Source organism: Xenopus laevis, chromosome 2S, assembly GCF_017654675.1.
Source record: "Xenopus laevis strain J_2021 chromosome 2S, Xenopus_laevis_v10.1, whole genome shotgun sequence".
NCBI classification, from domain to species: Eukaryota; Metazoa; Chordata; class Amphibia; order Anura; family Pipidae; genus Xenopus; species Xenopus laevis.
Genome location: NC_054374.1, coordinates 80,742,957 through 80,759,103, shown reverse-complemented (window position 1 = coordinate 80,759,103; position 16,147 = coordinate 80,742,957). Strand labels below are relative to the sequence as shown.

General features: G+C 39.0%; 1 protein-coding gene across 1 annotated transcript in view; it reads left to right on the top strand.

Annotated features, from left to right (window-relative positions):
* The first annotated feature begins 2,160 nt into the window (after nucleotides 1–2,160).
* Nucleotides 2,161–16,147, top strand: part of kdm1a.S (lysine (K)-specific demethylase 1A S homeolog) — a 29,941-nt gene continuing 15,954 nt past the window's right edge. The window contains exons 1-10 of the mRNA XM_018249584.2: nucleotides 2,161–2,659; nucleotides 7,562–7,727; nucleotides 9,663–9,796; nucleotides 10,301–10,379; nucleotides 11,538–11,630; nucleotides 12,489–12,595; nucleotides 13,058–13,139; nucleotides 13,824–13,918; nucleotides 14,203–14,345; nucleotides 15,958–16,048. Of these exons, the coding sequence (XP_018105073.1) occupies nucleotides 2,363–2,659; nucleotides 7,562–7,727; nucleotides 9,663–9,796; nucleotides 10,301–10,379; nucleotides 11,538–11,630; nucleotides 12,489–12,595; nucleotides 13,058–13,139; nucleotides 13,824–13,918; nucleotides 14,203–14,345; nucleotides 15,958–16,048 (1,287 nt within the window). The 5' untranslated portion in view covers nucleotides 2,161–2,362. The remainder of the gene's footprint in view (nucleotides 2,660–7,561; nucleotides 7,728–9,662; nucleotides 9,797–10,300; nucleotides 10,380–11,537; nucleotides 11,631–12,488; nucleotides 12,596–13,057; nucleotides 13,140–13,823; nucleotides 13,919–14,202; nucleotides 14,346–15,957; nucleotides 16,049–16,147) is intronic.

The following is a 16,147-nucleotide window of genomic DNA, read 5'->3' as shown; positions in this document are numbered from 1 at the left end:
CCCCCATCTATGACATCAAGATGGGTATATAAACTTATGTTATGTGGGAGTATCTTTGGAAAGCATTCGGGTACCACCCAGGTGACACTCCGACCGCTTCCCCAGGCAAAACCTATGGTCTTATATTTTAGACACAATAAACTACCTCATTGTATTTGAACTTGCACTATTTCGTGGTTTTGCCTTACGTACGAGGTCATAGAGGTACAAATATATCAACACTATATGGCTCACCAAACCGTCATTAAAGATTTGCCATTTGTCCGTCGCTGGGAAAGAGACCTGAGGGTCTGCTACGACAATGACACATGGTCTGACATTATCTCGCCTCTACACATTGTTCTATTAATGTTCTGATTCAAGAGACTTCCCAAAAAGTGCTTCATCAGTGGTATCTAGTTCCCACCACCTTACCTTATCTTCATCGCCTCTCTGCTTCAGGAATTGTGGACAAGTTGGCTCTTTTATGCACATCTTGTGGGAATGCCCGAAAGTTTCAAGATTTTGGATAAGAATCTATGCTATGATCACTAATGTCACTGGTCTTCCATTACGAAAAGATCCAGCGGTAGCCCTTCTTAATAAATATATCGCGGGGGGAAATAAATACACCAGAACTCTAGTGACACATATATTCTCTGCCGCAAAACAGATAATTGTTAAATCTTGGAAATCCCCTTTCCTAGACGTTCAAATGGTAAAAGTAAAACTGGACTCTGTTCTTGTACTTGAACATTTAACCGGCTGTCGCACTGGTAAACTGAAACGTGACAATAAAATCTGGAATCCTTGGCTAGCCTACAGAGGTATCCGCAATGACTATTTTTTTTTTTTGGGAGCATCTCCCAGTGTCATTATTTGCCTGGAGGGCACAGCTCACCCATGCATTTCCTTTATTCCCTGTTTTTTTGATTCAGACAGCATTTCTATTTTTTTTATTATTTTTTATTGTTACTTGTTTTCTGTTATGTAATATGTATCACAGCTTTCACTTCTCTCATAGCACTTCACGTTGCCTGTCAATGTGTTTTGCTACAATGGAAAGAAATTTTCTGGATTTCATGTTATACTCAGGAATATCTGTTTATTTACAACTGAATATGCATCGCGGACTGGGATGTCCAGTAACCGCTTTTTCCTGTATATGGCAACTTGTTTCTTTACTAAAATAAAAAAAAAAGGTTTAGTGGCAATGATCCTCTCCTTAAAGGGGAAGGAAACCTAGTCGGTGCAAACCCCCCACCCGTTTGTTGCCCACCCTCCCTCCTGCAACAAACGGGTGGGGGTGGGGGGTTTGCGCCGACTAGTTTTCCTTCCCCTTTAAATAGAAGTCCCTCTCATGACCTTTATCCCATGTTCTATTACCTGACCTGAAATGTTCCACATTTTCCATCAGCTCATGAAACACCAAGGCAACAGTTTCTATACAATTTATTACTCCCAAGTTGTCCATTACATTATTGTCCATTAAGGGAGACTTTCAGCACATGGCAGAAAAGCAAAGCTGTTTATGGTTAATGAATATAATATTATTATAGCTGTGTCAGTATGTCTTGCCTTTCATTTTTATCTTGCCATTGTTGCACCGTAATTGTGCGATGGTAAAAAAAAGCCCAGCTCCAACAACAATCTTGTAGCTGCATTTGGGTGTGTAAATATTGAATAGAGGCTAGCTGACATGAATTCACTGTTATCCCCCCTCACCCCACAGAAATTCAGAGGCAGTGATCCCTTCAATGCCTAAAAACATCCAGCGACACAATGAACTGGCCCAAAACCTGAGGTAGAGGTTACAACCTGTACTAAACCTACAATACAAGTTGGCAAACCCGGGGATTAAGTTGCAGGTCCTGTCAAGAGTCCGCAGCCGCCACTAGAACCCATTACCACTTTCCCATGTTTGAATTTGCCGCTCACGAATAGGTAAGCAGCAGTGGAGCGGTGACAAGGTAGGATCACATGACCGTGACGTCAGGTCCTTTCCTAGGATAGGAATTAGCCGCTGCCGAAAAAAACCTGTAAAGGGAAAGGGAAGTAGAATATACGATAGGACAGCAAGTCACAAAACCCGCACACACAGGGCACGTAAAAGCCTGTGATCCAGAGGGGGAGGAGTTATATGGACAAGAGATAGCCGAGCGCCAATAGCAATGAAGAGAGGCGGGGTTTGACCTTGCTGCGCGTTCCCGTTCTGTACAGCAGGAGTGCGCGTAGAGGCGCTGGGCTCGTGCTTGCTGCCACTACACAAAGCTTCGGCCGCCGGTACGTGGAGCGCGTCTCTACTACCCCTGTTGCTCTTTCTGAATATTCTACCCGCCTCTTTATTTTGCTTTGAGGCCACGCCCCCATATCTTCTATCCCGATGCTCACTACTAAGAAGTCCGAATCCACTGGGGGTGGTGACAACGGTAGCGACCCGCAGCCCCCTGCCTCTTCCTCTTCTTCATCCTCCTCATCGTCGTCGTCTTCGTCTTCCTCGGGGATCATGGCTTCGCCGGATACAGGAGCTGGCCTAGAGAGGACCCCAAGGAAAAAGGAGAGGGCCTCCCCCGGGGCAGAGCATGGGTCCTCCTCTGCTCCTGGTATCATGGCGGGCGGGGAAGGGAGGCAGCCCGAGACCCCTGAGGGCCGGAGGACCAGCCGCAGAAAGAGGGCCAAGGTTTGTGAGAGGCGGCAGGGCTTGTTGTATATATTGGTGGGCTACTGACAATGTTACTTCCAGACTGGCCATATTCTCCTATCCAGTTCCCATGGATACACTCATCCTTCAGTAGTGCAGGCCATTGGCCACCAACCTGCGCCCCCCCTGCTGTGCCTCCGCTTATCCTCTGAAAGCCAGAGATGGGCCATTTAAAGTTCAACAATAGCTGGGGGGAGGGGGACACACAATGCTGCTGGGCGACTCTCTTTTAGGACTTCCCTGTTATCATTGAGAGGGAATGGTCTCTGTGTGAAGGAGAATAAAGGGGCATTGTCTTACCCCATTTCAGTTTTGCTGTATCTGCTATGTAAGTTGGTGTATGGGGGCACAGCAATGCTTTCCTGGGGCTTAAAAGGAGAACCCAGTGGCAAGTGTGCTGCCTCTATGCGTTCAGAGTTTTAGACTCTGCCATGTGCAGTTCTTTGTGTACCAATGCAGTGTCGACATTAGAGTTGCCACCTTTTCTTTAAAAAAACTATACCTATATATTTATCTTTTTTCCCTATTAATAACATTGGGAATCAACCATCATTTTCACTGGCCAGGCCGGTAAAATACCAGCCAGGTGGCAACCTTGTCGACATCCAATTACATAACCTTATTATGCTGCTACCAGAAGGTGTAAGTCTCATGTATCTTGTGTGCCTACTAAAATCAGCAGGTTTTAGTGCAGCCATATTTTTTTTGTATTTTTTTCTCATTGCCAGCCCTTCCCGATGGCCAAGGCTTTGATTGACACTCCCTCATTGCTCATTCCCAGGGACAGACCTTCTTTTGTATATTTAGGACATAGGTAAAAGATTATGTGCAAATGGTAAAGCAGGGCGAGTTTAAAAAAAAAAGTGTATAGATTATGTTGTGTCAAACATTACAGATCAGGTTGATCTATCTACATTGATATTTTATATCATATACCAGGGATCCCCAACCTTTTGAACCCGTGAGCAACATTCAGAAGTAAAAGGAGTTGGGGAGCAAAACTAGCATGAAAAATTTCTTGGGGTGCAAATTTAATGCTGTGATTGGCCATTTGGTAAACCCTATGTGGATTGTCAACCTACATCGAGGCTCTGTTTGGCAGTGCACCTGATTTTAATACAACTAAAACTTGCCTCCAAGCCAGGAATTGAAAAATAAGCACCTGCTTTGAGGCCACTGGGAGCAACAATCAAGGGTTGGAGAGCTCACAAGCTACTGGTTGGGGATCACTGTCATATACAGTCCAGCATTATTTTCATCCTCTTTCTGTAGGACTGTTTGGGGTGAATAACAATTCTAAGTTGTATTTATTTGTTGTGCATATTTGTTTTTTGGTCCATCACTGATCTGGCACTATTTTTTGGTCCATCACTGATCTGGCACTATTGTGCTTAGCTCATTGTTAAAGCAGTATATTTTCATAGCATTTTATGCTTATGCATCTGTGAGAAAAATAAATGTGCTGTGAGCCCTACAGACCAGTTTAGTATTGGGGCAGACAGACTGTACATCAGTGATCTCCTACCAGTGGCTCATGAGCAACATGTTGCTCACCAACCCCTGGATGTTGCCTTCAGTTTCCTCAAAGCAGGCATTTATTTTCTAATTCCTTGTTTGGAGACAAGCAATGTTTTTATAAAAAGTAGTTGTTCTGCCAAACAGAACCTCATGTAGGCTACCAGTCCACATAGGGGCTAACAAATGGCCAATCACAGAACTTATTTTGCACCACTCAGAACATTTTTCATGCTTGTGTTGCTCCCTAACTCTTTTTACATTGAATGTTGATCCCAGTTATAAAAGGTTGGGGACTCCAGCTGTAGAGTAATATTGAGGTAAGTTACAGGTTTGCATTCAGTTAGGATAGTTGCCCCAAACTTTGATGTGTGCTTCACTTTGTGCCAGTTGCTGGGTTGGATTGTGGATTCTATAATAGTAGGACACTTGTATCACATTAGAGAACAGACTGGTCAGATGCATTTTACTTTGCATGCAGGACAAGTTTGTCAAAAGCCCACGTGTCTCCCATAGCAGTCTTACCCAAAAATGTATTCTTCTACAGATCCAAATTATTCTGTGATTTCAGAATTTCAGATGCTCCGGTGACCAGAACAGTTCTATACACCTGGATACACTCTTTTTAAAATAATTTTATTAGTGGATGTTCTTGAGAATTCTTTTGTTGGGTTAGTAAATCCATTCAGTTGACACCTATGATGACCACATAAACTTTTGACCAAGAAAACTGAGTAATGGTAAACATGCAAATAAACAAGAACATTTATTTGATTTTGATAAATTCATCTAATTGTAGCAACAACAAAGGAATTAAGCAATTTCATTTTTTCATTTGGATTTGTTAAATGAGATGAGGCAGGGCTTTTAAACTGGATGGCCCTGTGGCAGATGTGTACCTTCAAAGGGGTTTATTCAGTCTTGCACATGTGCTCTCGGCATCTTTGCACAACACTATCATTTTGGTCTAACCCAGCCTATAATTATAGCCTTTTTATAGGAAAAGCAAGTCATTTAAAGATGAAAGTTAAACTGTTCTAGGGGTCTGGGGTTCACATGTAGCCTCCCCTGGCATTAATCTGGTTAGTATCATCATAGTATTTTTAACCTATAGTTAGATGCACTTCTGCTTCAACATTCTTGAATACCCATTTTTGCAGATTTATTCATGCAGCCTGCATTATAATTCTTTGTTGTGCAAGTAACTCCAGTTGTGAACAGCAGTAAAGAGGGAGAGGGGTTATTGTCAGCCATCTGCTACTGCAAACAAAGAGTCCTGTTAGAAAAGGCCAAATTATATAACAAAGGCTCCAGCTCTTGCTTGTAGAGGATAAAGATGCCATTTCTAACAATATCTAAATACTGTAGCTATAATGACCATTTGGTCCCGAATACTTTGACAGCTCAAAGAGCACATAAGGTGATTCTTAATGACACTGGCACATTTCAATTTCCTTTTGTACTTGCAAATAATTTATAGATGCTTATATTTTATCTCACTGTTTCTCCTGACATATGTGTATTGCAGTCTACTTATAATACTTCACTGTGAACCTGACAACAAATGGTGACTCTCGCCTTCTAGGCAAAAAAAACAAGCCACGCCGGGGTCATTGCTGAAGCCAGTGATTGCCTTGGTTCCCAATACAATATGCCTTGCAGAAAGTAAAATGATTTTTTTTTTTCTTCTTGCTCTTGGCTACTTGAAAATTACAAAGTAATACCATTCAGCCCTATGGTGTTGCAAATATAATAAATGCCCTTATGTTTTCTGCAAGAGGCTAACCCCAGATAGAATATATACTGAAGCCCCCAAAGGTGTTTGCTTTACACTTACTGTTTTACTTTAGCCTATAATAACATTTGGAAATGTATAACTTTATGTAACTAAGGTCTTAAAGGAGAAGGAAAGTCGTTTACCACTTGGGGATGCCAAATGTTAGGCACCCCCAAGTGAATGTATTTACTTACGTGAAACCCCGGGCCAGTGCTCCTATCAGCAGAAAACTGCTCCGGCCCGGAGTTATTCCAGCGAGCACCACGCTTCTCTTCCGGCTTCTTTTTTCTTCAAATTTCCCGGGGCAAATGCATGCACAGTAGAATGAAAAAGCTGACTTTTTAGGTAAAGTTTGCCTTTTCACTCTAATGCACAGCCGCGAGAAAGAAGAACCCAGAAGAGGAGCACTCCGCGATGCTCGCTGGAATAACCCCGGGCCAGTGCAGTTTTCTGCTGATAGGCGCACCAGCCCGGGGATTCAGGTAAGTAAATACATTCACTTGTTGGTGCCTAACATTTGGCACCCCAAGTGTTAAACGGCTTTCCTTCCCCTTTAAAAGACTTGCTTAACGTTGTCTTAAATAAGCAGGGACTAGGCATAATTTTTGCTAACAGTAAACCTGTTTCCTGACTTTGTTACATTGTAAAATGCAGGCCCAAAAGATAGTCTTGTTGAGTTGGCAGTATGTTGCTCTAAGTTCTTGGTTTGCACAAAAACAAGATGAATTGGCTTATCCTTTTTTTATTTTTTGTGGAAGCACTAACCTTAAGAAGGGCGTGCACTTTGGACAAGCGAATGGATTCAATGCAAGGGTCATATATGGTATGGCCACCTATCTCTTGTTCCAGGCTGATAACCAGAATGATTAGAACAGGTGGAAGTCAAGAGAATATGTGTCTCCTGTTCTCATCATGCTGCATCTTAAACATGCACTGAAATGCAAATGGAGTACAATGCAACATAGAACACTCATGAGTATAACCAGGCAGAACATAATGGAATCAGTTAGCTAATGTGTTTATTTGCTCTCAAACCTGCTTTTAAATGCAGAAAAAATGCCCGTGTAAGTGCCCTTAACGGTGAACTTGACCTTCTGTTAAACTTTCTTTTTTTTATTATTTCACTTTTTGGTTGAAGGTATACTGTTGTCAAAATTCAGTTTTCATGATCTGGGAGTTATTTGCAGTATTTATGCTTTGGTGGAGTAATAGGTTTCCTGCTAATCATGGCTATTTCTTTTTCCTTTTTGGTAGCCAGCAGAAACCTTTGTCTTTTATTTTTATGGCGATTCTAAATATACATACTATTTTTTTAGGTCGAAAACCGCTGTGTGAGCATGGAAAGACAGATTTGTGCATATTGTTGTTTTCTGAACCCAGGGTGTATCTGATGTTTTTTAGTTGGTGGAGAATGACATTTGTGGCATTCGCTTAAGGGGCACAAGGGGGATCTTTAGGTTAGAAGGTTATAGAATGTGTCTTTTATGTTTCAGACAACTAAACACCACTGTTGTGCAATTCAAAAAAGTGACATAAAATGTAGCTGTTTCCATTAAATTGCTGTTGCACTTGCAAATGTATTATTTAAGGTGGAGTATCGCGAAATGGATGAAAGTTTGGCAAATCTCTCAGAAGATGAGTATTATTCTGAAGAGGAAAGAAATGCAAAAGCAGAGCGAGAGAAGAAAGTGCCACCGCCTCCTCCACAAGCCCCCCCAGAAGAAGAAAATGACAGTGAACCTGAGGAGCCTAGTGGTAAGTGTTGTTTAGTTCAAAACTAGCTACTGTATGCTCTTCTGCTATATTGACCATCAATGCATGCATTGATATCTGACAATTTGTTTGGAAGGTTTTATGCCCATTCACAGGGTTTAGTGGCTGAGAAAATTATCCCGCAAATAGGAGTTAAAAGTAAAAAAGGGCTTTATTTTGTACTTTTAAAATAATGGACAGGCATCAGTTACAGATGTTCTTCCTGCTCTATGACATGTGTGGTCATCTGGATTATTTATATCAGGGGTGCTCAGAATTTGTTACCCTGGGATCTACTCTTTTAACACCTGGCCCCCATCAGGAGATATGCCTTGATAAAAATAGTGGGCTGCCTACAGTACGGCACAAGAACAAGTATCCCAAGCCCATAAAATGGTTATAATAAAAGGTTCATTTAAAGGTGAGCAATCCCTTTTAAAATCAATGAGGACAGTGATGTAATCTGCATTGTAAAACACTCTCCAGGGTAGTATCCACTGACTGCAACTGTTGCAATGCTTACCCATTAGCGTCTGCCCCTGACAGATTCAACCCACAGCCCCTCCAGCTCAATTACAACTTAACCCTCATGACATGGCCACGGTTAAAGCTCATGGTGAAGACGTTTAGGCCTCTAGGCCCCGGTCTTCCCCTCCTGCACATTGCACACCAATGCCCCACACAGCCCACCGGCACCTCACAACAGCCGGCAGCGCCCAAGGCCTTGCCCTCCGCCATCATTCACTAGAGCAAAGGAGAAGTCTGCCAGGTCCCTGGCTTCCATCAGTCACGGGCAGGATACTTGTTGCTTGGTTCGCTTCAGGTTATTGTCCCCGAACTGAGTAGAAATGGCGGAAATCGAAAAACGGCTATATGGCACAGGATAAATAATGAATAGCAGATAAGCTCTGTAGAACATAATGCTATCTGCTGTGTAACTTGATCCTTTTCTCCTTTGAATAGCTGCTCCCATGGCTACACAGCAGCTTATTTTTCTAAACAACAGTAATGTTTCTGAAGCAAACACGGCAGTTTTACTAGTGCAGGGCAACACTGCATTATATTTTTATTACTTTAAAACAATTTCATTTTTTGATGTTACTGGTCCTTTAAGCAGCTGCAGAGGATTGATGATCCCTCTTGGCTTTGCCGTTAATCAGGAAGACTAAAGTTCAGATATGGAGCTCTGCTGTTGCATGTCTTTCTTTCCAGCTTAATTTGCAGCAGCCAGGTGAAGGAGCAAAAGAATTTTTTTGGGATTGCAATGTGAAGATTCAGCTGTATTTATATAATTTGACAGCAGATTATTTGGGAAAAAAAATAAATAAAAATCTTTTGATAATGTGCTGTTCATATGTAGATATCTCTTGTACATCCGTTTCCCCCAGATTTCACCCAGACTGTTAGCCTAAGCTTTTATCTGCTGACCTAGATGTGTTTTGAAGTAATGAGAATATAATGTAACTTTGTGGTGCACTTATACGCCTGGTGTATATGCTTTAAAAAGACTACTATCGTTTATATAAACAAGCTGCTACAGATAAACTCTGTAGTATACAATGGGATTCTTCAGAATGTATCTATCTACTGTGTATTCTGTGCTTAAATGGCTGCCCCCATGGCTACACAGCAGCTTGTTTATATAAACGACTTGCTTTCTGAAGCAAACACACCAGTTGTATCAGTGCAGAATAATACATTATATTGTCATTCCATTAAAACACTTAAAATTTTTGGTGTTACTGTTCCTTTAAAGGCAATGTGTGTACTAAGGAGGCCCAATCAAACCATAAGGTGGGGCTTAAAATTAAACATCTTAAACAAATGAAATATCTACTGTTTTTACACATTCTAATGAACGATTATTCACCAAATAGCATGCATGAAGAACTCTGTGCTACAATTAAGATTAATCAAATGGCATTATGCTTTTGTTAGGTGTAGAGGGTGCAGCTTTTCAGAGTAGACTTCCACATGACAGAATGACTTCCCAAGAGGCAGCATGTTTCCCAGATATCATCAGTGGTCCTCAACAGACCCAAAAAGTGTTTCTGTATATTCGAAATCGTACAGTAAGTATAATTCTGCTTTGCTGAGTTGAAAATGAATGTTACAGCAGTATATGAGATGTTAAGTATCCTTATTACAACTTGTGTTTATTAGAATCACTTTTTTCAGTTTATATTTTCTCTGGGAAAATGCCATTGCGAGTTTGTTGGTGTGACAATTATCATAGTGTAAAACTGTTCCAATATTTTGTTGAAGAACACCAATGACATTAGTGTTAATGTAAATTGCATTAAGGTTATGCCACAGGTGATTTTGTCCCAAATGTTATGCATACCTGCATTTGGCCATTGCCAGATTCCGTCTGTCATCAGCAGGGGCCAGCAGCTGGCAATTTTTAGCATTTTTATGCTGAATCCAGAATTTGGAATATAAAGAGAAAAAAACAATGGTTAAAATGCTTCCAATTCCTGTTTTTCAAATAAGGGCGGTGCTTTGAGGTGTACATCTTAAAAGTCAGAAGAGTTACTAATTACAGATATCTTAACATTTTCACTTTCTTTTTGTAGTTGCAGTTGTGGTTGGACAATCCAAAGGTTCAGCTTACCTTTGAGAATACACTTCAGCAATTGGAAGCTCCTTACAATAGTACGTTGCTCACTTCTATTTGAAATATGCAGTCTTATCAGCTTTGCTTTGATGAAGTGGTGAAAATATACTCTGTCTGTAGACACCAGAATATATGTATTGATAGGCATTGAGAGGGAATACCAGCCCACCTGACTAACTTACAAGCAAGACAGATGTAACATGCCTAAAAAAATAAATAAACAAATGGGCCTTGTGCATTTTTAAAGGTATGTAAGAAAAGATGGGGCAAACCCAGTACCATGCATATATCAAGAATGCCCAACACTATCATATCTGATGTGACTAGCTCTAAAAAGAATCTGGCCGAACAACACAAGAGATTGGCTGTTGGGGGACAGGATGGGTACATTTATTATGCTTTATATGTGTATAAAGGGAAGCAGCTGTAGTTATGATCCACAAATAAGAGTCTGTAGGCTGCATTAGTAGGGAGGCACAGATAGGAAGTTTTGGAGATTTATGGCTAGCATATTTAAAACATTTATTTGCACTAAAACTGAGGTTTTACATTGCAGAGGATTTAACATTTAAGTCCTGATGAGTATGAAACTTATTGTAAGGTTATTGTAGTTATATTACGGCACATACCAACAGTTTTGGTCTCTATGCTGTACATGCTCAACGCTATATACTATAAAAATATAAATGTTACAACCTTGACGGAAGTTTATTTATGTTGCAATATATAAATTCTAAAAAAAAAATTGTCTGTAAGGGGCAGATTTATGAAGGGTCGAATAGTAAATTCGAATTTTTCGAGTGTCAAAATTAACACATTCAAATTTTTCACACTTCGACCATGGACACAGTTCTAATTCGAATATTCGCCACCTAAACCTGCAGAGTTCATGTACAAGTCAATGGCAGAGTTCTGTTGAGCCATTTGGAGATGTCAATATCCTTTCTGACATTCAAGTTTTTATCTAATATGATTTGAATTTTCAGGTCGGAACCATTTGATCAAATATTAAAAAATTCGCATGAATTTGAAATTAGACCTTTGATAAATGGGCCTCTGAATATCTAAGTCAAAGATCTTTTATTTGAAGAGTAAACTGCTTCACATCAACAGGTACCTCAATATCAGAAGAATAAAAGATGTGAAATATAAAGTCATTACTCTGTCACATTTCAATCAATCAATTTTTCTTCTAGGTGATTCTGTGCTGGTACATAGAATACACTGCTATCTTGAGAGGCATGGTTTAATAAACTTTGGTGTTTACAAGAGACTGAAGCCATTACCAAGTAAGCAAGCACACAAATTCTTAGTAAACAGGCATTTAACCTTAGATTGGGGGCTAACATAAGTAGGGCATCCTGTTATATTGGAGTATTGTTTAATTATGTTTGTATTCTGCTTTTCTCTCTCACTTGAAGTTGCTATTATGCTGAGATTTAGACTGAATTCAGTCAGATAAATCTGTGTCAATAACTGTAATGTTAATACAGATGTTATTTTAATGTGATATTCCAATTATTTCAAAGTACTACAATATAATATCACTGTTTAGGCAAATATAATTCTGTCATTTTTATTTTTTTCTTCTAAGAGAATAAGGTTCAGATTAGTAGAGAACAAGGCTCATATTACTTTACAGGTTTACTGATATTCTGCTTTGTACACTTTTCATTTTTTGTCTATAATTGTGTGTGCTGCAGTGAATAACAACTGGCCACAGTCTTATTTGAGCAACAAATATGCTCTGCTAGAGGAGCCCTGCAAGCTTCCTTAACTTTAAAGACATGCATAAGGTTATTGCCACACTATGTGACTAGTTAAAGGTGCCTCCTTCTACTTGCCCTGCTGCCAGACCATTGTGATAAGCTTCTTGTTAATTATAGCAGTTTATTGCAGCAAATATTTACTTATGTGCATAAATCGCTATGGGACATTTTACTAAATATCAACTTTTATTTATGATTTCATGTTCTTTTCCTATGGCTATTTCCCATTGGGCAGACAAACTGTGGACAGTGTTACCCAGTGTGAGCTTATATAAATATGAATGGTTCTCTTTAATCTGTTAACATTGTCCTCTGTAAACTGAATATTTACATTTTAATATAAAATTGGAGTTCTGCATAAATTGTCTGTATTTTCAGCAAAGAAAACAGGAAAGGTCATCATCATTGGATCAGGTGTTGCAGGCCTGGCTGCGGCTAGACAGCTGCAGAGTTTTGGCATGGATGTTACAGTGTTGGAGGCCAGGGTAAGCAAACCATTATTTGTAGAAGTAACTTATTCTATGTAGTCTAGCTCAGGCTTTACTCAAAAAATGGGATTTGCTTATAGCAGGGCTTGTTTATAGTTGAGAAGAGAGGGCACTTCCCCTAAGATGGACTGTTTATGACAAGGTCCAAATAAAATCTTTGAGAACAAAAGTGAAAGTGGTCCCCGTCTTGTAGCCCTTACAAAGTACATATACATTTATCTTGCATTTCTGCAGAGTAAAGTTGACTAATACAAGCATTATGAAAGTATTTTGGATAAAAATAAAATTGCTGCATACTACTGTAACATGAATGGAATGGCTGAGGTTTCATTAATCATTAATTCACTTCCAAGTGCATACATTTTTTTTTTGGGTTAAATGTTATATTCCCCATTTAATCATATATTGATGGATAACATTCATTCATCCTGTTTTTATTTGTCCTTAATAAAAACAAAGGATCGAGTTGGTGGAAGAGTTGCTACATTTCGTAAAGGAAACTATGTTGCTGATTTAGGTGCAATGGTGGTCACGGGACTTGGTGAGTTTATTGCATATATATGATGCAAATTGAATGCTATGTCTTTTTTGCAGTTAAATTTAGGGTTTAGATGATTTGCAGACTATCCCATACTTTTTTTTTTATTTATATTTTACCCAGTGTCTTAATTTTTTTTGGACACTGGATTGTACAGGTATGGGAAATTTTTTTCCAGAATGCTAGGGACCTGGGGTATTCCAGGTAAAGTTCCTTTCTGTAATTTGTATATCCTTACCTCAGGTATACTAACAATTAATTGAAATGTTAAATAAACGCAAAAATAATGTTTTGCCTCCAATAAGGATTAATTATATATTCGTTAGGATTAAGTTCAAGGTAGTGTTATATTATTACAGAGAAATATCTTTTAAAAATAAATGTCAATTATTTACTTACAATGGAGTCTAAGGGAGATGGCTTATTTGGGTTAACCCCTTCTGTTAAATAATGAAAATCCTTTTCTTATGGCAGGGAGGTGATATATAATGGCTTATTTGCCCTTATGTGGTTACACAAATGAAAATTTAATATAAGTTTAATTATACTGAAACTTTCTAAGTCAATATATACATTTATATATAAATATAGAGTCAGATTTTCAGAAACAGAATTATTAATTATAACTCAAGCATGCTAAGAGACATGCTATGTATTTTCTAGACTGATTTTTTTTTTCCTTCAAAGGTGGTAATCCAATGGCTGTAATTAGTAAGCAAGTTAACATGGAACTCGCTAAAATCAAGCAAAAGTGTCCACTTTATGAGGCTAATGGGCAAGGTGTAAGTTTAAGTTTTTGTCCAACAGTTATTTTCTGTCATATATCAAAAGTTTGTGTTTTATATGAAGCAGTGTGTACAGTGTTCCCCTCCTGACTCTCTACACCAGTGGAATCTAATTGCCATCAGTTAGAACCATTTAATGCCAGCATGTATGAGATACATGCTGGGCAGGCAAAAGCTTAATAAAAGTATAAACCTTTTAATTTGTTATGTTATTTATATTTGTTTGTTTTGTTTGTTTTTTAATGTTCTACATTTTATATTCCTGTTTATTTTCAATTTAGGTCCCCAAAGAAAAGGATGAAATGGTAGAACAAGAGTTCAATCGTTTATTAGAAGCTACATCCTATTTGAGCCATCAACTGGACTTCAATATTCTTAACAATAAACCTGTGTCACTAGGGCAGGCTTTGGAAGTTGTGATACAGTAAGTTGGTTTTTAACCTTTGTTAAGAAGTTTGTAGGGTGTGATTGTTAAATTAAGTGTTTTTATAGCGCAATTACCAAAATTATTTACTTGGGACACTGCTTTTACTTTAAAGGAACTGTAACACAAAAAAATCAAAGTGCTTTACAGGAATGACAATATAATGTATTGTTACTCAGCACTGGTAAAACATGGGTGTTTGCTTCTCAAACACAGTTATAGTTTATATAAACAAGCTGCTGTGTAGCAATGGGGCAGCCATTCATACACAGTAGATAACAGACATGTTCTGAAGAATCCCATTCTATACTACAGGGCTTATCTGTTATCAACTGTGTATCCTGTGCCTTTTCTCCTTTATCAGTTTTGAACGGCTGCCCCCATGGCTACACAGCAGCTTGTTTATATAAGCTATAGTAGTATTTGCGAAGCAAAACACCAGTTCTACCAGTGCAGGGCAACAAGACATTTTATTTTCGTTATTTTAAATCACTTGTATTTATTTATTCATTTATTTTTTTTCTACTGTTTATTTAAGGTGAATTCACATGGACTCATTCCAATGCCTTGGGGTTGTTCACCTTCTAAAACCTTTTTCCGTTCAATTGTTTTCAGATTGTTCACTATAAACAGACTTTTTTCCAATTGCTTTCCATCTTTTATTTTTCCCGTTTTCCCAAAATTTCAAGTTTAAATTTTAATGTTCCTGTCTGTAGTTTGTCTGGCAGCTCAGTGATCCAGTTTGCTACATTTAGTTGATAAAACTAGTTGATACATTTCTCCGCAGTATCTGTGGAATATTAGCAACTATTGTATAAATTGTAACAGCTGCCTTTAAAGGGCACCTTTTGACTAAATATGTTGTCCCCAACCAAAGGTGTTTGTTTTTAAATTTGCCCCCCCATCAGCACTAGGCTGCTGGTGGGGGGCAAGCGTGTTTTTTTTTAAATTGCCCCACCCAGACATTCACAACTGGGAGGGAACTACCGGTGCGAGCAGCCATGTTATGGCACACGCACGCACATAGAATGAATGCAGCAACTTGCTTATTAAGCAAGAGCATGACATCAGAAGCGCATGCGCTCTTACTGACATGGCTGCTCACACCAGGAGTTCCCTCCCAGTTGTGAATGGCTGGGAGGGCAATTTAAAAAAAAAAAAACACGTCTGCTGCGCCATTGGGGGCCCTGAGCGATTGCGGGAGCCACTTTCCAGCCCGCTCTGCTCCTTGCCTAGGGCTTGTAAATGATCAGGGAAGGAGCAAGCGGCTTTAAAAGCCGCTCCCCCGCCCGGATGTGCTGCAGAAAGTCTACATTCTGTGGCATTTCAGCACCATGTTCGATGGCACTTAAAGGGTTAATATTCTAGTTGTTTATGCAACTTACTTGTTATGGAATTCAAGTTACTTACTTAAAAAAAGAGCATATTGCATCACAATCTGTTGAATGTAAATTTATATTTTTCCCTGTCTGCATGTACTAATATTATAGAATTATATTTATTGCAATATTTTCTCCCTTGTTTGTGCAGTAAAAATGTACAGCATGTATACAACTAGTGCTATATAAATAAAGGTAAACATTCACACATTATTTACTTTATTTGATTTTAGGTTGCAAGAAAAGCATGTTAAAGATGAACAAATAGAACATTGGAAAAAAATTGTAAAAACGCAGGATGAATTGAAGGAACTTCTCAATAAGGTGTAGATGTGTTTGAGCTTTTATTTTATTTAAAGAAACAATAACACCAAAAAATGAAAGTGTTTTAAAGTTAGAAGAATATCATGTACTGTTGCCCTG